General features: G+C 39.8%; 1 protein-coding gene across 1 annotated transcript; it reads right to left on the bottom strand.

Moving 5' to 3' along the window:
* clvs2 (clavesin 2) lies at window positions 1–27,099 on the bottom strand. Its single transcript, XM_054617995.1, has 5 exons — window positions 26,711–27,099; window positions 24,299–24,473; window positions 1,740–1,850; window positions 716–948; window positions 1–94 (listed from the first exon to the last, which is right to left on the bottom strand). The coding sequence occupies exons 1-5, from the start codon at window positions 27,097–27,099 to the stop codon at window positions 1–3; spliced, it is 1,002 nt and encodes a 333-aa protein (XP_054473970.1).
* Window positions 27,100–27,867: the final 768 nt, after the last annotated feature.

Here is a 27,867-nt window from a genome sequence, read left to right as displayed (position 1 = left end):
TTAGTCCAGCGAGAGCAGCGGCTGCATGTTGTCTTCGTCGCTCTTGGCTTTGTCCGGTCGTTTCAGGACGCCCGGTTCCACCACCGACTGAGACCTGCAAGGAAACACAACACGCGGTGATCGTAGAAGTTAGTCGTTTTAATTTGCTACTCGTTGTCTGCTTGCATGCAGGTTGAGCACGTTCTGGATCAGGTCTTCATATTCCATGATCATCGCTCCATGCTGTGTTAAGATAGGTGATGTCAGAGCCTAGGGGCTTCATAAACACTATATCCAGATAATAATCCATTCCACCTGAGTGGAAACCCCTGAATGTTATTCCCCCTTAATTGTTTTTGCCCAAAAACTGTCCAATTTAAAGATGTTGAGTCTTAAAATCCCAATACAAGGGACTTGTAGCCAATGGTCTACTGTGCCCAAAGGTTAAGTCATGAAGACATATTTCTCATCATAATTTAGTCTTACATGTGAGGGTAGCATAGGGATTTTTCAATATCAGCACCCAAACAAAAAATTATACAGTTAATCTCCCTTTAGTGTTTCTTGTAAAGTTGTCTGTTTTTTCTTGTTATTTTACCACTTTAATCTCAGAGGATATCAACGTTTTTTGTTGTTCCATATTTTGAGAATGAATAACACATTTCCTTCCATAAAAATAAAACCAGTACAACAATAACTACTGAAGACGAGGAGATGTTAAAGGTGATGCGCTGACCTCTTCATGGTTTTTGGGGACAGGTTTTTCTCCAGGTCCCTCTCCAGGTCTTGCACTGACAGGGTGTAGGACTCCGGACAGTAGTCGGTCTCCTCGTCGTAGGCGTGGTCCAGCAGCGCTCGTGCCCATGTGCCCATATCGTACGGTGGCATCATCCCGCCGAGCTCCGACGGCAAGATCTCAGGGTGGATCAGCTGGTGGAGGCTGTTCAGGTTGTTGCCGTGCATGAAGATCTGCAAAGGTACAGACAGTAAGACAGATCAGATTGGTGACTTGGATGGAAACATTTTAAAGCTCTACTTATGTGGATCCATCGTAAATTAAAAAAATCTTTTGTGCTGACAAGTCAAAGTGGCTCAAAGGCTGACTTTAATATCATTGTTCCTTAATGGATCTTTACAGCAAAAATAATTGATATAATACCAATTTAAAGGTCATATATTGGCCAGGGTTTTAGCTGCAGGTAGCTCAAAGCTCATTTTTTTCATCATTTTGAGAAAAGAGTCTGACCAAATTACTTTTGAGTACCAAAAAAATAGTTATTAAAATATGCTAATTTCCAATGCAGTTAAATCTGCATCAAGAACAGTTCATCGCAATACAAAAAATAATTTATTTTTTGGTATTTTGTCACATCAAAACCAGATAGACTATTTCTTCTAAATTTAAATACCAATATTTTAATGTTCTCTTTCTATAAAAGCCTAATCAACCCTGCATTAACAAATTTGTTTTGGCCAAAAAGTTACTTTTATTCACATCCAGCATCTATTAAGCAACATACTCATTCATAATGAGTTTTGTTTGTGTCCACCTGATCAATGTAAGTCCAATATTCTCTCTCTTTTAGCTCTGCTTTTGGTCTCCACCAACTCCTATTTAGCTGCTAAATGCTCCGATATGTCCACCTGGTCTCTAACTGCATCTGTCTGCTGTTTGATGCTAAGCAGGAAGTGCACTGTCAGTTTTTTAAGTCTTCAATTAGTTGTTATGTAAGAAATATTGATTTTGTATGTAGCCTCACCCTCTTCCTGGTCTTGTCTTTGAGGAAGGGCCGTATCACGGTGTAGAGAGCGTGGATGTACCAGGGCTGATTCACAAAGTGGATTCCTCCAAATCTGGCAGGAAAACTGTCCTGTTGGAAGAAAGACACAAAGAAATATAATCCCATTAGAACCAGATGAATCAGAGACTGCAATCATGGTGGCTCATGAAAAACAAGATGTGTTTGATCATAAATGACAGAGTGGCGGTTTCAATTAAGAGGGTTTAATTTTTCTGTCTTCCTTGAGTTCCAGCAACTGAAAAATGACCTCAGTGACTTCCGTGTTGCTTGTTCATTAGATTAGTTTTGTAAATTGGCTTTAATCTCATAGACGATAGGAAATGGTTCGGTCTATTTTAGAGTCACCGCGGCAACAACGCTGGAGGGAAATGAGTCCTTTTTCTCACGGCGTTTTCCTCGAACGCTGGACACAATTATGATGATTACACTCTACTGTGTGTGTGTGTGTGTGTGTGTGTGTGTGTGTGTGTGTGTGTGTGTGTGTGTGTGTGTGTGTGTGAGTCATGATTTGGTCCAGCAGAAATGATATTCTGACATAACGGGCACGGGGCAGACGTTTATATAAAATCTGTTAGCAGCGGCTGGGAGAGACGGAGACAGTAAGAGGTCTGAGGTCTGGCCAGGTTTGTAAATTAGGACGTGTGACCAATATGAGTCATCAAGGCCGGAGTCGCCGCCAAAGGCTTCTGATCCGCTGGCAAGGATCTCAGCTACCAGACTGTCTGACTCTTTATAGTGTATCTAGACATCCAGACACAGACTTTTTACATTAAATTTGATTTAAATATTCAAGAGGATTTTTTTTGACCCCCCCCTGAACCCCTGATGGTGATGACCCACCCAAAATGTTCCACAGATAAGGCTCATTAGTTTTTGATGTTTAATGAAGAACATGTTGAAATATTTTAATAGGAGCCTTTTTTTTTTAAAAGTTATTTCACCGTGCAAATACACTTTTTCAACCATTAAGAAACAAACATTGTTCATGAAACCTAATAATCCAGTTGAACATACAGGATATTGGTCCAAATTCTCTCTTCACTGGTAATGAAGCGACATATTCTGGCTAAAGCGAGGTCCGACAACCCTTCCCCCCTCTCAGCTGTCAGATCCCTCTGACTCTGAACCTCTGGCCTGCCCTCTGCTCTGACAGACATTTTCACTTTGATGAAGGGATCTACTGCATTATACATGAAACACTGAACATGGAATATGAGCTACAGGGCCTCTGCTGCACCGGAGGGACTGAAAGAGGAGGAGGAAGGCAAAAGGAGCTAAGGAAATGGAAAAGGTGTAAAGAGAAAGTATTCAAAGGTGGAGAATGCTGTAGAGAGAACAGTACAACTTAAAGGAGATCTAAGATGGATGAAAACTGTGGAGAAGCAGAAATGTTCTTTCCACAACATTGTTTTGTTTTAGTACATCTCAGATTCCAAAGACCAGGTTTCTCAGAGTGACAGCCAGTGAAAAGGACTGAAGGAAGACAGAAGACGTTGTTTTCCTCCCACAAACTCAGAAGCTTGGAACGTGTGTAAGGTCAATCGCAAGCTTTACTCATTTTGTGGTCAATATTTTCAGTCGATGTCCAACGCAGATATAAAAATCAATATTTATATTCTCCTCCAACAGTTCAATGCCTAAATGTGTCTGAAAGTTATACAAAACAAAAACATCCAAAAGGATTTGGAAATAAATTTAAATTGAATTAACGATGGTCTTGGAAATTTGACATTTGACAAGATAAGTCTGTCAGTACCAAAACTAATCTAGGCTGATTAACAATGGTTTTCATAATAATTTATCTGCTAACAATTTTCTCTACAGTTCAATACATTATTTGATGTAAAATATAAAAAAATGGTGGAAAATGCCCCAAAACTCAAAGATATTAAAACATATTTACACTGATATGAACAAACGAAAGTAGCAAATATACAAAAAAAGATATGTATACAGTACCAGTGAAAAGTGTGGACACACCTTCTCATTCAACTACTTTGAAGAATCTAAAATATAAAACATATTCTGGTTTGTTGAGCATTTGTTTGTTTACCACATAATTCCATATGTGTTCCTTCATAGTTTGGATGTCTTCAATATTAATCTACAATGTAGAAAAAAGAAAGAAAGAAAAACCATTGAATGAGAAGGTGTGTCCAAACTTTTCACTGGTACTGTATATAAATATATATATATATAGTACAAACATTATACAAAAAAAATCTCCTGTCAATATTTGGGTGTATTTTTGAATTGTGACGTAAAGTTAAATTATTGTTTTAAATGAGTCTTTATGTTATTTCTAGGATGAAATATTATTAGTTCTTTAGAGATTTACTGTCTTGTGCTATTTAACTCACTGTTATTTCAGTTTATCTAAAGCCAAAACACTCAAACTAGTCCCTTAACTAGAGGATGATTTTGATATCTGTAGTAGACAGGGTTATAAAAAAAAGAAATAAAAACATAGGGGAAGTAACTTGTATGTAAAAAGCTCAAATATTCAGCAAATATAAATGGTCAATTCCAGGAAGCAGCCACTTAAAAACTACTCCAGCATCTTCTTAAATGAAATGTCGATAGTAAACAAATGAGCGACTGTGGGGATTTATTCTTTTATGATTTATTCACTGCAGGTCACTGTGTTCTGTTACGGCAAAAAGGTTGAAGAGAATCAAAGGTGACAGAAGAAAAGTCCGTCAACACCAACCGGACAACATCTAGAACCGAGGAGCCATTCTTTTAAAAAACTACAACCAGGTTATATACATGTCGTATTTTCCTCCCAATCTCCCATGAACCCTTCTGTTTCATCCGTCACCTCCCACTCCTGGGAGCCTGCGGCCGCTCTGAGGAGGATGAGCTCGTTAGAAATGATTTTCTCTTCAAAGCTTGCTTTGCTGTGGAAAAACTGCACCCACCACCGTCTTTGTGACACCGAGCAGATTCCCCTCTAAATCTGACCCGAAGCCACAACATGTAAAACGCAGTGAAGACGCTGACAATCCTGTTGGTGATGGTCTTTTCTTCTACAGTAATTACACTGATGACTCAGAATTCATCTTTCTTTTGTTTTGCATGGAGGAGACAATAGTATGTTGTTGTGTAGGGGGATGAGATGAGGAGTTTTCTTTGCACAGACTGTATACAAGAAGTGGACGTAGTCATCGTGACGCCAGCCATTGGTTTGAGTACTGCCATATAAAGCCTCAAGTTCGACGATTTCACCGGCGCCATCTTGACTTTTTGCAATCGACCATATTTGTAATGCGGAGGAGTGACGTAGAAACGCAGTAACGTCTCTGGTAGCCGCAGCGACCTGTCAATCACAGTAGCCCCGCCCTAAAGCATACCCTGCTTTATGGTCTGTTTGACTCTAAATGGAGCATCATTTACTAAATGAACATCATGCTGTATTGAAGAAGACTTGAAACTAGAGATTGAGACCATAAACTCATGTTTACAATGTTTACTGAGGGAATAAATCAAGAGAGAAGTAGAGTCATTTTCTCATAGACTTCTATACAACCAGAGGAGTCGCCCCCCGATGGACATTTGAGAGAATGCAAGTTTTAAGACACTTTTGCATTGGCTTCACTTTTCAGAACCCGAGGTCAGAACCTGGACTTGAACCGTAGGTTGCTGCCTGTTTTTTTACAGGTGGAATATGATCATTTAATGATAATTTAAATGTTAAAATAACTAAAAGACGAGACTGTTTGGTAATAATATATAATATACCTTAAGAAAAGTTACTCCTCATTTTGCGTGCATTTTCCTACAAAAGCCAGCAACATGTGTCAAGTTCCGCTCGTTATATGCATATGGTCTTTTCAAAATAAACTTCCGTCTTCATAGGAAACAACTTAGTTGGGTTTAGGCAACAAAACGCAACCTTTGGTAAAATTGGGGTAAATGTTTTGTTCAAACGGTACAGAAAAAAATGCATTTTTCATTGAAAATGATTTAATCTTCTTAACTAATAGCTCAACATTACAAACTCACACAATCGTTGCTCAATAAAAACTATTCATTCATCTTGTAAATGAAGCTTTTCAGCAGTTACACTGACAGCTGACATCTTGGGCCGTATGTGTGAAAGCTTTTTACCCACGACAATCTTCCCTTCACTTCCTTCTGTCCCACGTGACTCGAACGCAGCATCATTGTGGCCAGAGGGGAAAACAAACAGACAGGCTGCCACCAACACTGCAGGTTAAAACACGGAGACGGACACTCAGCAGTAACGACGTGTGACGTGTCGACATCCGCTCGGAGGGGGAAGTGAAGCAAAGAGGAAGTAAACCAGTCGTCAGCTGACACAGCTGCTTCTTTACCGGAAACTCAAGAAGTGAGTCCACCTTAAGGATACTCAATGTGTCCTTTAACAGATTACCTCTTACACACACACACACACACACACACACACACACACACACACACACACACACATACACACAGAGCAATTTTGACATTTTAATTCCAGAACTGACGCATTTTACGGGTCTGAATCAGGATACGATAGAGCTCAGTGCCTTTAAAGTGATAGTCAACAGGCATATAATGACTTAATTATTGAGCTTCAGAGATGCTGGTTTTTGTTACCCGTTTCCCCCGTTTTCGTGCTAAGCTAAGCTGTAGCACCAACATGTAGAGAATAACCAAATATTCTAGCCTTTCTGTTAAAATCAATTCCACAAGAATTTACAATAAATAGGATTTTAACAAAACAAGAAAAAAAGGTAAGTCTTGCTGCTTTTCTCAGTTTTTTTCTTAAAGTTAATTTGATCTCTTTGGCTTCAGGGTTCTTTAGCAAAAAACAGATATCTCTGTTCTGATTTATTTTTCTAAATCATGTTTTTCTTTTGTGCAGTCCAGGGAATATCAGTCAGACTTGTGTAGGTTTGTTTTAATAAGATATCTGATTTTTTTTTTTTTCCTGATTCGTGTTTTATTTGGTATCCTCAAGAGAAAATCAATAAAATTGATGTTTGTTTATTCATTTTAAGAACGGCCTTTATCTATTTTCGCAAATGTTCTAGCTAGAGGTAAGTTCGGACTGTATGAAGCATTATTTCACAGTTTTTTTTATATGTTAGAGACAAAAAAATGAGGATAAATAATCTTTTCTTGCTCAAAGAATGTGTTTAAAGAAGCTGAAAAGAAACAAAAGAACTCAGTATTTGTATTCAGTCTCAGCTTATAGGTTTTTGGTATAACTATGTTTTGTCCTGATAAGGAAAAATCTTCAAAGCTCTAAACTGAACCCCCTGTTTTGAGAACAAATGCTGTAACATCCAACATTTCTGTTCGAGCAGCAGTCCGCTAGCAAGCAGCTGATGTTACAGCATCTGACATGCGTCGTCTACCACTCCATGAGTGTCGGGGGTTTGCGGTCGTACATCTTCTCCCTCCCCGTCTCCGTCTTTCTGCAGCACATCAGGTTGATGAGCTCTCTCCGCTCCGCTGCTGTCACTTTCCATCCACAGAAGGATGAGTGAACGTGTCCTCCAGTTAAAAAACATGGAGGGGGGAGGGAATAAAGTGAGTTCTGAATCCGTTGGAGTGCTTCTTTCTTCTTTTCAGGATGTAAAGTGTAGCCCGGGGTGACGATATTGTTTGGCTGCTGGCTTGTTCTTTACAGAAAAGCACCTTTAAGAGGAGTCGTCTGACTGGAATAATGCTGAACTTGAAAAAGTAAGTCATCAGTGAGTCTTACAGTATGTGACAGAAAGCAGCGCTGCTTCACTCGTCAGAAACGCTGCACTGTAAAGACAAACGAGACGAATTTAACTTTTTAGTTCACTTTTCCAAAGGACAGCAGCAGAATAAGTTCAACATTGACTTATTTCCCGGTAGCTTTATTATCCAATCTGTTTTCCACTTTCCGCTCCACATCATGTCATTACACTCTCGTCTCTGTTTTTAACCAATCAGACAGATTACCTGTTTCTCTGAAGTCATGCTCCAATCATTTCTGTTCCTTTCTTTGCTATTACGATAATTGAAAGTATCTTTTTACAATTCTGATGTATATCAAAAATGATCGAGAACTTTACTTTCTGAAATATTGCCTTGCATTAAAAACACCACAATACAATTAAATCTAGCAACAGCCACTGATGTACTGTGAAATTGAATGAATGCAACCCACAATTGGCAAACCCCCCGGGTCTAGAAAAAAACCCGAGAAAGAACCCCAGGCTTTGATGCAAATTGACCAAACTGTAGAATTACGATTTCAGGGTTGTTGACGTGATGCTATTAGGCCCATTTGGGTTAAAATAAGTACAGGAGAGGCAGTACCTAAATAAGCAGTTAAGTGACAAATAAATCAACGTTGATTTCTCGTTTCACACGAGGCATAAACATCTGTCTCATGGATAAAAAGGACCTTTTTGTTTGACCTATCCAACTCCACTCCCGTCTTCCCTCTGTGCGTCTTTTGCATTTTTTATACTTCCTGGTTCTTGATTACATGAATCTATTTCATTTTGGTATGTGTAGCTACAAACGCAGCAGGAGAACAGCCTGAAAAAAGAGACGGTAAAACACTTCTACAGTATGTGAGGTATCGAAAGTTACTTAACAGTTTCTTTCCTGTTAAGAGTTTCACACTGAGAGGGAAGGTCACACCAATTAAACTGCAGCCGCTGCAAGTTATTAAAATACTGTCAACAGGAGCTCCAGGAGGGGAGCAGAGAAATGAAGTTTCTCTCCACCCGAGAGATCTCATGTATTTAAATGTTTATATATATATATATTTAGAGAGAGAGAGACCAAACTGTTGAGGAACCATGTTAACTTAATCACTCTAGTAGATGGTAAATTAACTTGATTAAGTTTCGTTTATTTGTCCCACTTACAAACACAGGACTTTCAATCACAAGATCGGTGTTCGACGCTGAATGGTGGTTTTATGGTTGTTGTTTTATTGCCTAAACTTAACTGTACTGTTCTTCACACTAAGATTCCATTAAAAAATATTATATTCAATTATTGGCTGTCACCGGATCACCAGATCAAGCAAAGGGTAAAGAAAATAGTTTGATTTCTCTGTAGGCTTCTTTCCATTATGTTGTCAGACACTTAAACTAACAATCTGAGTGTCAGTGGCAAAAACGAGCACTTTTAGTGGACTTATATCACTTTCTCCCTAAATACTGGTACAATTTAAAAACATTGTTGTTCTTATTAGTCACTTAGACACAAAAACATGGGGAAATATAATCTATACCAAAGTTACCCTTTAAGTTTAGGCGAGTAAATCTACTTAGTGAAGGTTAACAAAATCCTGAGAGATGAGAGATGCTGTTGTTGTTCTGTCCAAGACAAATTCAACAAACAAACAAAATCTGGATCTTGAATATTGGCAGAGAAATTCAGCAGTTGGCAGCTTTTTTTTTTTTAAACCATCTTCAAAACCTCATATCAGTGAAAACCTTGTGTGATCTGTTTTATTGAAGTGGGAGAACATTCAGAACCGACAGCCGCCGTCGTCTTCCAGCTGCAGTCGGGAGATAAAAGGTGGAGGGGAAATCAATACTGCGGTGTTGTGTGAAGATAAACTGTTCATTCGCAACAGAACAGCTCCATTTCCTGTTTACAGACTCAACTTGGTTTCGATCACCATTATTGATATTATCAGGTAAACTGGGATGAAATGGAAGAAGTAAAAGTAATTAACACTTTTGGTTCCCCATAACCCATTTACTTTTCACTGATTTTCAGCATATTAAAGCATATTATGAATCCGTTTTCTTAATTATACTGCTTAAGATTTAAATTATAGGGTGCTCTAAAACCTTTTATCATTTATTATACATGAGGAGCATGATGAGAAGGAGGAGGGTCATCAGATTTGAATTAAAGCTCCAAGATATCAGACAGACAAGTGATATTTTCCAACTGATTCCCTCTGAAGAAGCTGCTGAAGAAACAGTAGGTCGAAATCTATTTTGTGTCTTCTCCAGCAGACGTTGTTGGCACAATTTTCTCAGGAGTCCCAGTTATTCTGGAGGAGTCTCGTGTTACATAACGATGCTAATGCAGAGTAAATCCACAGAGAGTTCGCTGACTGGTGCTCTACTATTGTGTATGTTAATGTGGTCCACATATCTGCAGATATTCAGGCTCTGTAAAGGGACAAATGCACTCCGATTGAAAGGCGATTAATTAATTAATGAATGAGTTATAGTAATCAGTTTTACATTAGTCAAAAATCAAGCAGGAAAAATGTACTACTCCAGATTTACTTGATACATTGTTTAAAATAATTATTATCAAAATATCATCACAAATTGCGATAGATTCATTTTGTGACAATCCAATAATCAAATAATTGAAAGATTTTTCCCTTATTCACTGATCAAAAGCCGGAAGCATAACTTTAACTACATGATAATCAAATTTAAGATGGTAACTCAATTAACCTTCATTAATTGTTTTTTTGGGCCTCCTGGGGGAAACAGAACAAGCTGTCAACACAACTAATGTTTACAAAAAAGGAGGTTAAATACAGAACAAGACTAAAAGCAAGGTAATCTTTGCTCACACTGACTATGGTAACATGCAGATTTGTAGCAGGTATACGTTTACCAAAGTTTACCATCTTAGTTTAGTGTATTAGCATGCTAACGTTTGCTAGTTAGCGTTAGAGATAAGGATACAAAGAGTACAAAGAGTACAGGTAATGCTGATGGGAATGTGGTTTGTTTTTCTAGGTCTTTGGCCAGAAGCAACCTCCAGGTCTGAAAAGTGAAGCAAATGCTTCATGTCTTAAAACCTGCTTTCTCTCCAGTGTCCACCAGGGGGCGACTCCTCTGGTTGTATAGAAGTCTATGAGAAAATGACTCTACTTCTCTCTTGATTTATTCCCTCAGTAAACATTGTAAACATGAGTTTATGGTCTCAATCTCTAGTTTCAAGTCTTCTTCAATACAGCATGATGTTCATTTAGTAAATGATGGACCATTAAGAGTCAAACACACCATTAACCAGGGTATGGTTTAGGGCGGGGCTATCTTGTTCTTAACAAGTGGGTACCACACCGTTGTTCAGTGTACTCTAAGGAATCAGCTGTTCATTTTTTCTAAACAATAAACAAACTTGTTTTTAGTTAGCCAAATGTCCAACCCTATTGTTATCACAGTTAACGTGAATTAGGGTTGCACCTTGCTAACCAAGCTAGCTAGCGATAGTTTGGGCTTTACTCTTCTACAGCTCCACCCTCCCGCCCAGATATGGTCACGTCTGACTCCAAAAAGGCAAGATGGTGACGGCCAAAATGCCAAACTCAAGGCTTCAAAACTGCAGTCCACAAACCAATGGGTGTCGTCACGTTGACTACTTCCACTTTTTATATACAGTCTATGGTATTTGGTCATAAATTCTGGCCTGATGATGGCGCTAGAGGAAAGCCAAAGGATCTCCAAAATCAGTTGGATCTATCCTCTGGAACTATGAATATCTGTACAAAGAATTGTGCCAATTATGGATAAATTACAAATTTGACTGGTGGCCCTAGAAGAAAAGCCTTGTAATGACCATTAATTACCACTCATCCTTAAATAAGCATTACAACCAATCGTTGTCAAATTAAGATGCACTAAAAGTTAAAAAGGATAAAAACTATTCAATGTAAAGGAACTATTTCTTCACTCTTTGTCTGTATTTGTTTTCTGCTGCAGTACTGTGTATATAGTGAACAGCATTTCACTATTAATTATACATAACACACATCATACATTAACATCATTTCGTGGCGCACCCACTGACCGACCGAGCAGCCGTCTTTGAGCGTCTTGGAAGGAAAAGAGACGGAGAAATGTGTTTTCATGTCTCTGCACAACAAAAGGAAGCCCATCTGGAGGAGAGGGCAGAGCAGATAGCGTGGCAGTCCGACATGTTGCCGTGGCAACGTGGCAATGGTGGGATGTAGCAGGAGGGAGCCGGGAAGGGTGGATGAAGATAGAGAAGAGGAGGGGCGGGGGTTCGATATCATGCATCTGGATGCTGATGAAGAAGATGAAGCTCTTTTTAGGCTCAACGAGAGAAAGGTGTGAGAAGTGAAACAGCAGGAAGGAGATTTTTGGATGATTTCTATCACTATTTATTTTTATTTTGGACGATGTTGTGTTTCTCCAGAAATAAATGTATGATTATTGAGTTCATTTTTACACAAAAAGATGAAGCACAAGCTGCCATTTTTTACAGAAACTGACGAAACAACGTTTCATCCGGTGAACAATGATGGAGTGACTGAATTGAGAGAGAGGGGAGAGATAAGGGGGAAGGGGAGGGTGATGATGTTGCTTTAGAGAGAGAGGGGGGAGGGTAAAGAAAACAAAAGTAAAAGGGGTGGAGAGGCCAGAGGGGACAGAGGAGGAGGAGGAGGAGGAGGAGGAGGAGGAGGAGGAGGAGGAGGAGGAGAGTGAACCACTTTATATGTTTTGGATTCTCTTTTTAATCAATGTTTGGTCGATTTTACAGTTTTAACAGGAAGATGACATTTTCTCTCTTGAATCATTAAGTACACTACCTTTTTTCTACTCTCCTATCCAACACTTAGATTACAAAGTGGAATTGGAGGTCTTGGAATAAAGGTCAAGATGTCAGATGAAAGGGCATTACTAAATATAACAGGAAAGGTGATGATTAAAGAACAATCTTTTCACACTCACACTTATCCGACTGGCAAGCTTTTAGATCCAACGGACATGAGATATGAAAAGTAAAGAGATATGAAAAGTTGTTAGGATTCTTCGTCTGTAGCAAATGTCATCTAATGACTGTAGAGATACTTCACTCTGTACAGCAACACGTTACCAAACATCCCACGATAGTTATTCAATTTTTGCTAAAAACTGAGGAAGCACTGATCCGCTAGAAAAATCATTTTAAGCTGATCTACATTGCAGTTTCTTTGTCAATGTCATTACTGAATAAAATATTTGTTTCCTCTACAGTAGGATTTACCTTTTGGCTCTGATTGGCTCATGAATAACCACCGCTGTCATTTCGAGTTAACTTACGTTACCAAAAAATGCATAAAATATCAGATTTTCTTGCACTTGTTGTTGAGGGATTGCATGAACAAAACTAATTTATTCGAACAATAAGAAAGCTTGATTAAGGAGAGAGGCTCAGAAAACTAGAATCTCCAAATTTCCTTTGGAGATGATGTGACGTTTACCGTCTCAAGTTACTTAAGAATGAACCCAAAAGTTTCCACAATGTGAATGGAACCAACAGATTTTAAATTTGGGATAAAAAAAGGAGCACTGCTTTTTGAGGTGGCATGTTTTAGAAGTCTTTAGACTTTTAGTAAAAAGAGAGACGATCAAATTAAATATGAGGACAATTAGACTCGATCCAAACAGACCCAAACAGACAACCATGCCTAGCAGCAGCAACATTCTCGAAAACAGAAGCGATTTCCTGCACTTCACTTCAAAAAATGATATCTTTCATGATGCACAAGAGCTGATATATATACAAATATTGATCCCCAGCAAAACAACAGAACCGATCCAGACTCAATTAGATTCCATATGATTTGGACCTGGCTCGACTCCTGGTTGATTCATGAAAAGACTTCTAATGCATTTATGTAGCTGCGATGCCATCAGCTTTGTTTTACATTACAGTGATGACTGAGTCAAAGCAGCTACTTGATTTGGCTTAATTATCTAATTAAGCTTGAGCCTCGTTATCATCCTGTTTGCAACGAGCAAAGGGAAACAACTTCTATTATCAGCCAACACGTTCTCTCTCCTAAATGGTTACTTATGGACTCTTTGGTCAAGACCCCTTGGCGTCACTTTCTAATGCACTGGTGTCATTTTTCAACGTGGATGGGGGGTCCAATCGGCTTCAACATGTGGACAACATTGGGAAATTCAGAAGAAAAAACACTTGGTTAGGAGGAAAAGACAATGGTTTGGGTTAAAATAAGTATGCTTTTCACATAGCTTAAGTTAAGAATGTTGAAAGTCTACTTTTGGTTTCACACAGGACACGAACAGCGGTCCCCTGGGTCAAAGTCCTGTTTGTTTGACCCATCATGCCACTATGAGCTCCTCCCGACTATGCCGAGTTTGTGGCTCTTTTCTGTGTAAATACAGGAAGTTCCCCACAATCCATGTATTTTTTAATACAAGCTGTCTTAAGAAGTATACAAATCTCTACGTTTACCTTTAATTTCTATGTAACATAACTTTTGACAATGATGTTTAGGAGTTTGGGAATAACCTGAACAGTTCTCAGCTGCCTAACTTGGTGAGACAAGTAATGGCAGCTAAGTTATCACTGCTTAGTATACAGATACAGCTGCCATATTTGAAGAGTTGTTAGTGAGAACGCACCAGTAAGAAGTCCCATATGTTTTTCTTTCCCACAAGCAAATTAATGCAACATTAAGAGGTTTGGCCAAAACAACAACTGTTTAATGAAAAACATCCCAGAAGCAGATCAGCAAAAAAATCTAATCTGTTGTCTAGACGGATGTAAAAATCAGCATTATTAAGACAATAAAAGCTTTAAATGCAGGCGACACACATGAAGCTGCAGTGTTGGATCTAGTGGCTGTGAGACATTCAGGGCAGCTCATTCATTACTGAGTGGCAGGTAGCTGGTCTGAGGTCAGATGGTGTCAGGCTGTGACAGATCACCTTAGCGAGGCGATTACCATCTCTGATCTCAGACACAAGACGTCTGTACACCACATCAGGTCGCTCGAGTCCACCTCCAGCGTTTTCAACAGAGATTGTATCGTCACAGTGACAAAAAAGAACTGCAAACATAACCAATACATTATGTAAAGCACTTTAATTCCCCTTTGTTTATGAAATGTGCTGTACAATAAAGCTTTCTTACAAGATGCTATATGTTGTGCAAAGTTTGAGATGGAAAACTAAAAGTCAACTGTGAGATTCAATCTTTCATAAAAAGGAAAACAAAATGTAAAAAGATAATATTTTTTCTTAATTTTATTCTGTCAAAATGTATTTATTGTAAAATGTTTGTGTTTTTTTATCATCTCAACCTAGATGATCTATAAGGGAGGTTGTTTATTGAACGTTGACATTGCGGAGAAACGGTAAAAGTTGCAATATTAAAAATGGCTACAACATTTTCTTTAACATGACTTTAAGGATTGTTTCGAGAAGAACAACCCAAAAGAAGGTTTTGAAACATTTAAAACTTTAATCCCTCTGTTACAGTGTAATCCTGGAGGATTATGACTGGATAAATTTGAATCCCATACCGCTCACCGTCTCAACTCCTGTGTTTCCACACACTCGTTTATATAATCACTTGTATAAGAGCATAAAGAAATTTAAGTGGAGCTGTGCTTTTCACACAACGGGGAAAATGGAGCATGCACTGTTCTGTATACTGTGTCTAAAAGGAACGCGCACACAAAGCCCAGGCAGTACAGTCTCAGACAGCTGATTAAGTAGAGCGGCGCTACAGAGGGTCAACGCAAGGACACAAAGCTCCGCTGGACTACCTATTCTCAATTTGTCCCTCATTGGCTTCCACCCAGTCTCACTTTATTAAAGTTGTAAACCACTGAGCAAACAACATACTACCGAAAACAGGAGACTTATGGTTTTCTTATTAGTCATGGAGCAAAAAGATATCAATGACCAGAGAGGCCTCAACACTATCTTCTAAAAGGGGTTGCCATGCTGGAAACCAGTTCAGGTTTTGGTTGCCGAATCTGAAAATATGGTAGCCCTTTTTAATCACCTTATATTTTGAGTAATAAAGATACTATGAAGTTATACGTCAGATTAATTATGAAAATGTGGCATGTCTACTAGTATAACTGCACTTCCAGCTCAAAGATTGCATATTCCCTTTTTGTTTTTTGTTCAGGTTCATCCGATAAATTATTTACCGAACAGTCAAACCACTTAATTTGCGTCACCATTGTCCCTACGACAGATGTAGGTGTGCACGAAGTTTAATGCACCAACGCACTTGCATAGTTGTCTGTTTCCTATTCTGATTGTAACTTGCAATTTTTAAATATGACTAATTTAACAAATATTTATATTTGGATGATTGCTGTCCCTGTTTGTTAAATGTTAAAAAGTGGTGGCCATTGATGACAAGCAAAGGTAAATAATTGGTTGCCAATTTCTCAAAATGTTTGTCACTTACAACCTGGTAGCCCTATGTCGAGCCCTGTCAGGGAAGGAATCCGTCTAATTTCAGAATCCGGATGAATTTCTGCCCTGTTAGCTGTCATTTCACAAGCAGTTTGAGGTCACAACCCTGATGAATTAACTGAACAATCAACTATGGGTCGGACTGCTTGCATATCAGAAGTTTTGGTCTGCAGTTTGAGCACTAACAAGGTCCGAGAGTATAGCTAAAGTTTAAATTCAAAACCTTAACAATAACATGTTTTTCCACACCTCTCTCTCTCTCTCCCCACATTTCCTGCCTGCCTCTTGACGAGTGACACAAAAATAGGAAAAGTAACAATAAAATCTGTTGTGTATTTGGGGTGTAATAACCAGCAGGGATCCAGACTACTGTATCTGTCTCTCATCTGCTGTGATCCCTGCAGCATACTGCGCTACACATTTTGGATCCCCGGGCATGTGGCCTACATGCTTTTTGTATTTGCTCAAAACTAACACCGTCAGGGTTGCCATGACAAAGAGTACATCACAATTGAAACAGATTGAGCATGCATTGACATGGAGGACGAGACAAAAGCCGATGACTCAACACAGGCAGAGCTGGAAGACAAATAGTTACAGATTCAATCTCTTTTTAAGCTGATAAGAAGTGTGAAAAGTGTGGATTGCATGATTGTCACACTAAAAATTCCAAACAGTTCCAACTAGTACATGGCAGGACCTCTTATGGCCACTGTGCTAATTGTGGTTCAATTATTACAGGGAAAGTCAGCGGTGGTGTCTATAATGTGGATTCCTTGATCATAAAGGGGCGGCTGTGGCGTAGTGGAGAGCAAGGTAGTTCTCCAATCAGAAGGTAGCGGTGTGGACTGGATGTTGCATGAATGTTAGTTAGAGTCTGATGGTGGCACCTTGCATGGTAGCCTGTCATCAGTGTGTGAATGTGTGAATGATATGTAATATACTACTGACTGTAAGTCGCTTTGGATAAAAGCGTCTGCTAAATGACTGTAATGTAATGTAATAAATGTACATCGTTGGACTCAGTAGTATTTGTTCTTAAAGTGCTTCTTCTTCAGCTCATTTCATCTGTTCTCTCAACCACACACTGGCTACTCTCATAACATATGCATCAACAGGTTACAAATAAACAATTGAAACACACATACAGGAAAATATAAATATGAATAATAATAAGAAAACAATTGCAATCTTTTCTAAATTTAAAATTTAAAATAAATTTCTCAAATGAGGCTTTCTGAGTAGATCAACACCCGTGTATGTATTGATCGCATAGGCCCAGGCGTTACCATGAGCAACAGCTGATGGGGAAAATCCAAATAGGCCGACCAATGGCGGCGGCTTTGCAGACAAAAACAATTCTTTCACCGTGTAATAGACGACTGTTATTTGTCACATAGCTGTCAGTTCATACAGACATCAGATAATCCAGCGTTGAGCACGATGAAACATCTCTGGAAACAAAGAGAGACGAGGCCAGCAGCAGCAGCAGCAGATATAAAGCTGCTGATGCACACAGACGTTAACTGAGCGGTGTGTTCAGTGTAAATCGGCCATCAAACTACATCAAACCCTCATGCAGAAGGAACGCCGTCCGACCGCCCTGCAGGTGAGTCTGACTCAGCTGCTTCTAAACACTTACTGGTCTTTCAGGTTCGTAACCCGACCTGCTGAGACCGACGTGACTCACTGTGTCTGTTCAACAACATTTAGATCTCAGTGTGTGTTTGTGTGTGTGTGGCAATGACTCTGTCAGCTGTACTATTCTCACCTACTGTAAATGTTGATTGTGTTTATCTGTTCTTGTATTTTACAGGGATGATACAGATAAACATTGTTCCTTAGGAAAACAAACTGCAACAAATGTAATATTCATATATTTAATTTGCAGCCTCCATTCCTGGTTCGTCTTCTCTGTTCAGGTTAAAACTAAATATATACGTATATTAATATGTTTGTTGTTGTAACTGCTGGTGTCAAAATTTTAAATCTTTTTTCATTTTTTTGATGTTGTGACCGCAGTTCTACTTGCCTTATATATATATATATGTGTGTGTTTGATCCCAAGCTCTTATGTCAAATGATGAGACATCTATTTTTATTTAAATTTCCAAAAAAATCTGATTAGAAGATTGAAAGCAACAATGTGACCCTCTCTAAATACTGTCTTGGCCACAATCCCATTGGATCCCACTGAAGATGTAAATCTTTAAAAACAATCAAAGTATGTATTTCAAGTAGACAAACGCTAACATATCCCAAAACAGGTGGGCACTGTTGTTTTTAGCAAACGTCAATACAGTTTAAAACAAAATTCATATTTAAATATATTAAAGTGTTTGTTTTATTTCCCAACAAATCTCATGAAAAGATGAAAACCAACAATGTGTTATTCCCTCTGAATATTTTCGGCTCTCCCAAGTCAACTGGATCCCATTGACAATGTAAATATTTAAAAACATTCATAAAATATGCATTTCAAGTTAAAAAATAATGCTAAATATTTGAAACAAGACAAAATAATGCATTTTTAGCGAACAATTTTCACCTGTGGATTAATCCATATTTGGTTCACTAGTGAGTATTTGAGGCAGAAGGATTTGTTTTGTTGACAATGAAGAAAATAAATATAATAACAACCTTTAAATGTGTTTTCACATCCAGAGGGAATTCAGTTAAAATGTATTGCCACATCCTTGATGATTTTTGTAACGTGTTTTGTGCATTTCATTTGTCAAATCAAATCAAATCAGATTATGCTTCCTCCTTCCGTTTCCTGCATCGAGAGATGAGCATCCATTTGTGTGAGCAGTTGCACAGTTGGGAATGACTCAGGGCTCAGCTAATAGCCCCCATCAATAATTCAGGCTCTAATCTGTGTCTGGAGAGCCGTCAGAAGTGTGTTATATGCGGACTCTTCATGGTGATGCATTTGCTTGCGTCTACAGTTTGTTCCCTCTGTCTGCAAAAAAAGGTGAAAGATTTTTCCCAACGTACCACCTCTGCTCTGTGCTGACACTGCAGATAACTAATGTTTACAGAGAGTTGACGAGGGGGGAAAAAGTATCCTGCTTATGTAGAAATATCATATTTATTTACATCTTACATGAACATAAGTAGAAGACAAGAAGAAAGTATATTGCCCATACTGTTTTCATTTTAGTTCTGTTTTGTTTTAAATTTAGTTTTGTTTTTATCATGAAAAAGGAACGCTAAATATGATAAGATATCCAGCTTTACTGTTACTGTTTACTGTTAATAACAGGTCCAATTTATAATAAAAATACATAAAACTATAATATTTCTTGGTGCTAATGGAATAAATGTAAATGTTAGAGTGTCAACTGACAAGTTATCATTATGTAGTAGTATATTAAATAAATATATGATATGATAAAGCTGAGCAAAACCCAGAGAAGGCGGTTTGGCACCGGTAGAATAGCTGGTCCACCTTAAAGGTGTGCCCACCTTAAGTGAGCTTTGGCCATCACTAACTTCTGGGCTCAATCCCTTTGCCACTGGAACTTGGTTCAAGTCTTGATACACATCGGGGTGGAGGACTCCATCATCTACCTGACGCACAAGGCCCTCTCTCACCTGGAGAAGCTGGGAAGCACTGTGAGAGTCATGTTCTTTGACTTCTCCAGTGCTTTCAACACCATCCAGCCCTCCCTACTGAGAGAGAAGCTGCTGGAGATGAACCTGCACCCCGACACCACTTCCTGGATCACAGACTACCTCACAGGCCGGCCACAGTACGTCAGGGTGGATGGCTGTGTCTCTGAGTCTGTGATCAGCAACACCGGCACACCCCAAGGAACTGTACTGGCACCGTTCCTCTTCACTCTCTACACCTCGGACTTCCGCTTCAACTCTGGTTCCTGCCACCTCCAAAAGTTTTCCGATGACTCCTCCATTGTTGGATGTATCACCAGGGACAACGAGGAGGAGTACAGAGGACTGATTGAGAGCTTCATCACATGGTGCAGCAACAACCACCTGAAGCTCAACATCAGCAAGACCAAGGAGCTTGTGGTGGACTACCAGAGGAACAGAAGCCCCCCTGTCCCTGTTTTCATTCAGGGAGGGGAAGTGGAGAGGGTTGAGTCCTACAAGTACCTTGGGGTGCAGATAAACAATAAACTGGACTGGACACACAACACTGATGCCCTCTACAGGAAAGGACAGAGCAGGCTGTTCTTCCTGAGGAGGCTGAGGTCCTTCAATGTGTGCAATAAACTGCTCAAGGCCTTCTACCAGTCTGTGGTAGCCAGCGCCCTCTTCTTTGCTGTAGCGTGCTGGGGTGGTGGCATCAGGACTGGAGATGCCAACAAACTCAACAAGCTGGTGAGGAAAGCCAGCTCTGTGGTGGGTCTGGAGCTGGACAGTCTGGAGTCAGTGGGTGAGAGGAGGATGAAGGCCAAACTCGGAGCCATCCTGGACAATCCCTCTCACCCTCTCCATGAGGAACTGTGGCAGCTGGGCAGCTCTTTCAGCCATCGGCTGATTCTGCCAAAGAGCAGGACGGAGCGCTTCAGACGCTCATTTGTGCCCACTGCCATCAGACTGTACAACAACAGCGGAGACCACAGTCTGTCAACATGCTGACCAGGCCCCCCCATGTGGATACTGTACATTTTTTATTCTTATTTCTTATTTTTATTTTTATTCTATTTTTATTTTATTGTATAATATGTGTATTTATTATCTGTTTCTATGTAGTTGAGCTGCTGCAACACCCGAATTTCCCCCATGGGGATCAATAAAGGAATATAATAATAATAATAATGATAAGTTGAAGCATTTATTCACCAACGAATAAACTGCACACTCACTGCACTGCTATATTCACAGCTATAACGTTACTGCTAACTTCACACTCATCTTCTCTTCTCGACCGAACACTCGCTAGTGTTACGCCGGGCTTCCGTAACACTGGAAGAAACCCTGACAGAGTACACCAGGCCGACACACAGCTGACAACCTTGCAGCTAAACTAAATTAAGAGGTGGAAACCTAATGTGAAAGTGGCTGCATGTGTCCACAACACTGCCTGTTGTGCTCCTAAACTGCAGCTGGTGATAAATAATGGATTTAACCTGGTTGTGCATCCTTTATCGTTGCAGCTGGGCGTCTCGTTAGCACATCAACCACTGCACACCTGCATGAAAAGCATTGATGTTGTCGGTGAACGGTTAATGAAAAGTCCAAATTAGCATTAATTACATATGAAGTTAAAGTTGATTGCACAATGTAATGGCTGTAGAATAATGACACTACCCGCATTTAGAATGATTCATGAATGATGGTGCAATTCTGTCTGCCAACGGGTGCGATCTCCAGGGTAGATAAAGGCAGCCCCCTTGTTTTACCCGGTAGCTATCAGTAGCTATTGTTTGCTAACCCCAGTTACCAAGTTAATGTACATTTTCAGCTACTATCCCCATAAGGGGGGAAACAAAATGCAGTTTTGCCAACTCTTTCCCAGCAAAAGTAGCTAGCACTAGTTCCAAAAGTTGCTGAACGTTGCCAGCTGACATCACACAATCATCTGCGTATTGGCGACGTCATAGTGCAAATCATTTACATAAAGTGTAGTGGTTGTGTCGGCTGGAGCGTGTCTGCCTGAGCAAAGGGAGACACCTTATTTTTACATGGGAATGAATTATAGTATAATGAATTTGAATTTATTGCTTTATACCTGATGGGGAAATCAGGAAATTTGTCAATAGTAGTAGAAAGTGTTCCAGTTGTCTTTGCGATAGCAAAATATGTGATAATTCTGCTACTTGGAAACTCTACTGTGTATGTTGCCACTTTAAAGATAAAATGCTATTTTTTAACATTTAAACAAAACAGCTTCTGAATTATATTCACCATCTTTTAGCCTCAGGGATGATTTCCTCCTCTTATATTGTCAGCTGTAACCCAGAATTATAGGATGAAAATGTTGTGTAAAATTCAAGGAAATGCGACTTTGACAGTTTGGCATCCATGGAAAGCACATCAGACCACGCTGCGTCTTACTCAACACTTCCCTCTAAGAAACACTTCCCCTCAGATTTCACATTGACTAATGGAGCCCAGCACAAATCGGCAGATGATTCAAAAGGATGCTGCAAAAGCAATCACACGCATTCACACACATGCACAAACCAGGCAACATATTTCCTCCTGGGTTTGGCCGGTTTCCAGAGGACAGCTGCACACTTTGCTCCTGTAACTCATTTCAATAATGACGTTAAAGTTGTCCTGACGACTGAGAGGATTAATGCATTTTCATGCCATGAAAAATCCCCAAAACACACATACAATCCCAATGAGCACTGTCACATCTCATTTCTCTGTTCTCTACATCTGAAAAAGTCCATATGCGAAAAACTGGACTTTCATTAGAGAACGCCAGAGCTGAAGAAAACCAAACTGACAACCACAAAAAAAAAAACAACAACATTTTTTTATGTTTTGCATCATCACCTGCCAAACGAGCCTTGCAGAACACCACCCAGCAGCAGTAGTGTGTAATCGAAATGGAAATGTCATTATTATTCTCAACAAGCTCACGGCTTTAACGCGGTGCTTGACTTGTTCTTAAGTGGAAGACTTGCCTTTTCCCTCAGCTCTGACAGGAAACATAGACTGGCTTTGTCGAGGGACAAGACTGCCCATTTCTGGATTCTAAAATGAACTCCGATGTAAACCCACCGTGTCATTATTAGAAGCTCAGAGCAACTGAAGCAGTATGAGTGGCAAATAGACTTTGAATGCATTTGTATAGCGGCCTTATAGTCTTTCACTCAAAGAGCTTTGCACTACATGACATCATTCACCCATTCACAGACACATTCATACACTGATGGCACAGCCTTCAGGAGCATTTCGTGGTTGAGTGTCTTGCCCGAGGACACATCGACATGGACTGGAGGAGCTGGGGTTCAAAGCGGTCTTACGATTGGAAGAAATTGTACGACCGCTGTCCCTCTGAGCCAGAACAGGACGTGTGTGGATGGATGTGTGAAACTAAGCGTCAACTTTGACTTATTTTGTCACAATAGTCTTTAGACTCGTTAGTCACATGACTTTTTAATCGCTTTATAGTCATGCAATTGGACCCAAAAATACGTTTTCCCATAGACTTACATTGGGAAAGAGACTTCTGTAAAACAGCGGATCTTTAAGGTAAATCCACTTCCCAGTACAAACACTTGAATAGCTCTTATTAGAATCATTCTGTCCTAAAAGCTGTAAACTGCGTTAAAAGCTGAATACAGTGTTATTTTTCTTCCCCGTTAATGTGAGTGAGAAAAAAGGCTGGACCGAGGGCTGGGAGGCGGGGCTAAAGGAAACGCTAGTGTGCTCGTTCTACGGATTCAAAAGATAGCCGGAAGATCCGGGTAGTTTTATACTTGGCTGTGGGACATTTTTTGCCTCATGCGCCACCGAGCAACCTACATAGAAATGAACAGGACACATCCTCCAACGCTGCATTCAGTTCCCTTTATACATCCATAAGTCAACCACGATCTTTTCCTAACCATAACTAAGTCGTTTTTTTGCCTAAAGCTAAACTTCCTGTGAAGACAGAAGTTTACTTTCATCAAAAGACACTATGCATATGACGAGCGCCAACTGAAACTTCCAGAACTGACACTAGAGGGGCATGAAGAGCTTCATAGTTTAAAGCTTACGAGCACTGACCAAGTAAGAATGTGTCGCAAGATAGTGCTGAAAAAGAGTATTGTTTGATTTTCAAAATCTCTCAATTTTATTACCAATTACTTGACGTTCTTCAGTCAATAAAATGTCAAAGTTATAAAACATAAGGTCAAGGTGACGTGTTCAGATTGGTGGTTTATCGACATACAATCCAAAACCCCAAAATGTTTAAATTACACTTTAATTTACACTTAAAACAGAGAAAAGCAGCAAACCTTAGATTTGAGAAGCTCGAACCAGCAAATGTTTTACATTATTGTTTTATAAATTATTTGGTTATCAATATAATTTTTTTTAGGACAAACATTTGTTTGCTTTAACATTATTAGGCTCCAGTATGATTGTGATGTGTAAAATGTACATTAATTTATCTTTTATAAGCCAACTGGTGGTTCTCTTTAACCAATATTTCTTAAAAAGACAAAATAGAATATAAAAACGTTGGTTTGGCAACTAAAACAACATGGTGAACTTCATAGTCATTGTTAAAACACAACAATGTTGATGTCTTGGGGTGAAAACCACAGTCTCCAGTCTATAAGTCCTTCACTTTTCAACCCAACCACTAAACCAACCATAACAACAACAACAAACAAAGCTTCAGACAGCCGAGCGTCTTACCTGCAGACCCTCGATGGCCAGCCGCAGCATGCTGGGAGTCAGTTTGGACGCCTGCTTGAAGGTGAAGTTACTCCAGTCGATGATGAGAATGAAGCCGTTGACCTGCAGCTCCGGATCTTCTATCATCGATTCCAACGACAGCAGGATCGCCCTCAATATGTCCACAAATGTGTACCTGAGAAAAGCAAGACACGTTTTTACTTGCCAGAGCAGTGGAGAGAATAATATGGGAACTTTTATTTATTTGTCACGTATTTTCTGTACTGAAGTAACGCCACTTCCGTAGTTATTGTAACCCGAATGTTTACTTATTTGTAACGTAACTTTTGTATTTAAAAGAATACTTCATACACAAAATGACAATTTATATATTTACTCTCCCTACTCTTTAAATACTACCCCAAATATTATCCGATGTGGTCTTGAATTCTTGAAGAAAACTTAGTTTTTCTGGAATGCTTCCACAGAAAACAAAAAATATGAAAATGGCTTGATGAATTGAAGAAAATGGAGACCAGATTTGACTATTTATTATTTATTTTTGCCATAACAGTCTCATGCTTACGTATGCACGCATATTTTGAATAACAAAATAACTATATCTATGTCTGTATCAAGATTTTTTGTTTATGTCATGTGTTTGTCATGTCAGCCAATATATTGTAATCAATATTTTTCATAACCTAAAATATCAGCCTCAGAAATCCATCATACTTCGATGTCATATTCAACAGCCATGTTTCCTCTCTTTCCTGTTTGCTATTGACACCATTATCTTGTCCACCTTGTTATTCTCCCTCTATATGAATCTTTATCAACAAACCTTCAGCCTCCCTCTAGCGATAATAAAGACTTGCTTGATCGGCAGCTGAATAGACAAAACTGTGAACAACTGCAAGCACAATTTGTATCCAGTACAGCAGTATCAAACACACTGAAGAGCAACTCTGCAAGTGAAATGTGTCGACCAGAAGAATGATGACAAGAATCAGGAGCAACACATGAAATAGATTTCACAGATTGATTGATTGATTGATTGATTGATTGATTGATTGATTGATTGATTGATTGATTGATTGATTGATTGATTGATTCATGTGCAGACAGGAGAAATGATTCACATGACAGATTGGAATTATAACTCTCTGCACCACATTGTTCCCTGTTCTAAAATAATTTTGTTGTACTGTTGACAGCATATTCTAGAACAATCACGATTTATCTGATATAAAACGCTAAAATCAGGCCGGTTGTCTGGATAATCCGATGTTTCTGATTTGAATTATGAGTTGGCGAAAAGGGTCAAAATCTCTATGAACTCTGGTTACATGAACACTACAAATGTGTAATCCCTTATTAAAGCCAAAGGAAGTCATTTCCATATTTCATGGCCCCGTTTCTACATTTAACCTTGGCTAACCCAGACCTTACTCCCTGCAGACGGCACAGTCTTATGAGAGAGAAGAGTATCGGCAATGAACAATTTACTCCTGCTGTTCTTCACCACTGCTTTGGAAGAAGAGATTAACGAGAGTCACGGGCAAACCGGCTTTAACCGGATCTAATTGAAGACGATGTGGTTCATTTGGATTTCCAGAAGTAACGGATACATGTTTAAAGAAAAGTTAAGTAACATTTTTGGAAAATACTTGCGATATGTTTGTAAATTGTGATCGTGCCTTAAACAAAATTGTGATATGTTATTTCAGAACAGTATCATTGCAGTTTGTGAAATAGTCACAAAACTAAAAATCTATTGCTTTTGTGTACATGGAAAGGAGTTGACCGGTTTTCTTTTGTGTCGCTCAACATGGAAATAATGCCAATTGAAAGTGAATAAGGAGCCTTATTCCTGGTGGACACACAAATGAAATGCATCCATGTGACTAAGCAACAATCATAGCAAGTACTTCATAATATCCAAAAAGACAACTACTGGTCGGTAGGAGGGTTGTTGGATGGGTCGAACAATCAGGAATTTAGCTGTTGTTGGACACGGCGTTGTTGTTTTATGATAGTGGTTTTCCAAACTGTTCTTGACAGTTTTCCTTAACGTATACATGTGGTTTTGTTGCTTAAACCTAACTGTTGGTTAGATTAAATTAACATAAAAGAAATCTGGTGTGAAAACTGAAATTAGAAGCTGTTATAGCAGCAGATTACTGCCCATGAATGAAATGTTTGGTGTCCACATACTTTCTGGTATTTCATGCATTTTTACACAACTGATTAGAGAAGAACGATGAGTTTGTTTCCTGATAAACAATCATTTCGTGGTGCTGAATGGACAGCTCCATTAACCAGACTCCACTCAACTATAGCGCTTTTTAAAACACCGGTCTCCTTTGTTCTTCATGGGTTTCTCTTTATGCGTCTGATCAGATAACACAGACTTTACGGCCCCTTCATTACCTGCTCTGGTCCCAGTTGGCTGCGAACAGGACCAGTATTTTCCTGCCGTATCTGTCCAGATTGGACAGCACGCCGGGGAAGCCGTCCTTCAGGGCCTGCTTGATGCCCGGGTCCGTGGCTTTCAGGTTCTTGAACATGTCCAGGTTCTGCTGCCGGTACTCAAAATACTGGGCCAGCAGCCGGAAAGCCTCAAAGTGGTTGAACTTCCTCGCCCGGAGGAACCTGAGGATGAACGGGTCGTCTGTCCTGAGGAAACCGATGTCCGGCCGGGTGATGATCATGTCCCGGACCTCCTGGATGTCCTGGTGCAAAGTCTCCGGGTTTTCCTTCAGCTCCACCTTGGCCTTCTCCAGGGTCTCTGGAGAGAGGCCAGCCTGCAAGTGAGTCATCTTTTGCAACAGGAGTCCCTCCACAGGGGGCCACGGCACCGTGAAACAACAGAATCAATTGTTACCTCCAGCAACAGGGTGGTGCTTTTCTCTCTGGTTCAGAAGCTGCCCTCAGAGGGAGGCCTGCTGCTGTGTAGACGTAATCCACCCTGAACTGGCACAGAAGCTGCTGCTGTGATGCTCCTCTGAAGCATTATCACCAGATGGGGCTGTTCACTTTTACGCACGGAAAACGTTTCAATTCCACCTCCAAGAATCCAACTTTATTGTGATTTCTCCACCATGCATGGGGTGACTCAGGTCCTCCGGGCTTCAGGCTGCACATCCTGAGCTCACAGCCGACGCACAGCCGCCTCCCTCCATGTCAAAGCCGCTCCTCTCTCTCTTTCTCCCGATGACGACGACAGCATCACCGTCTCCCCGGTTCGCTTGCGGCGGCCAAGGCAATGCGACACAAGCCTGCAGCACCTGCTATATCATCGGCATCAGCATCAGCATCCCTCCGCCTTCACAACGCATCTCCATCCGCCCGCCGACGGATGCTGCAGGTGGTGGTGGTGGTGTTGGTGGTAGATTTGGACGCTTCTTTGCGCATCTGTAATCACGGATTCCTCATCAGCATCATCCACAATGTTGGTGTCATTAGTCCTTTAAATGCACATAAAAAAAAGACATGAAAAATGATATCCAGCAGCACAGGTGTCCTGCGAGTTTTGGCACCGTTTTTTTTTTTTTTTTTTTTTTTTTTTTGGAAAGGGGTGGGGTGGA

Source organism: Anoplopoma fimbria, chromosome 18, assembly GCF_027596085.1.
Source record: "Anoplopoma fimbria isolate UVic2021 breed Golden Eagle Sablefish chromosome 18, Afim_UVic_2022, whole genome shotgun sequence".
Lineage (NCBI taxonomy): Eukaryota > Metazoa > Chordata > Actinopteri > Perciformes > Anoplopomatidae > Anoplopoma > Anoplopoma fimbria.
This window is presented reverse-complemented; position numbering and strand designations above follow the sequence as displayed.

What these genes read in the sequence shown, in the direction of transcription:
- clvs2 (XM_054617995.1), bottom strand. Translation starts at nt 27,099, where the DNA reads ATGACTCACTTGCAGGCTGGCCTCTCTCCAGAGACCCTGGAGAAGGCC. An exon ending in GCCAACTGGGACCAGAGCAG is followed by an intron (nt 24,474 to 26,710) that starts GTAATGAAGGGG and finishes TGCTTTTCTCAG; the next exon opens with GTACACATTTGTGGACATAT. An exon ending in TCCCCAAAAACCATGAAGAG is followed by an intron (nt 95 to 715) that starts GTCAGCGCATCA and finishes GTTTCCTTGCAG; the next exon opens with GTCTCAGTCGGTGGTGGAAC.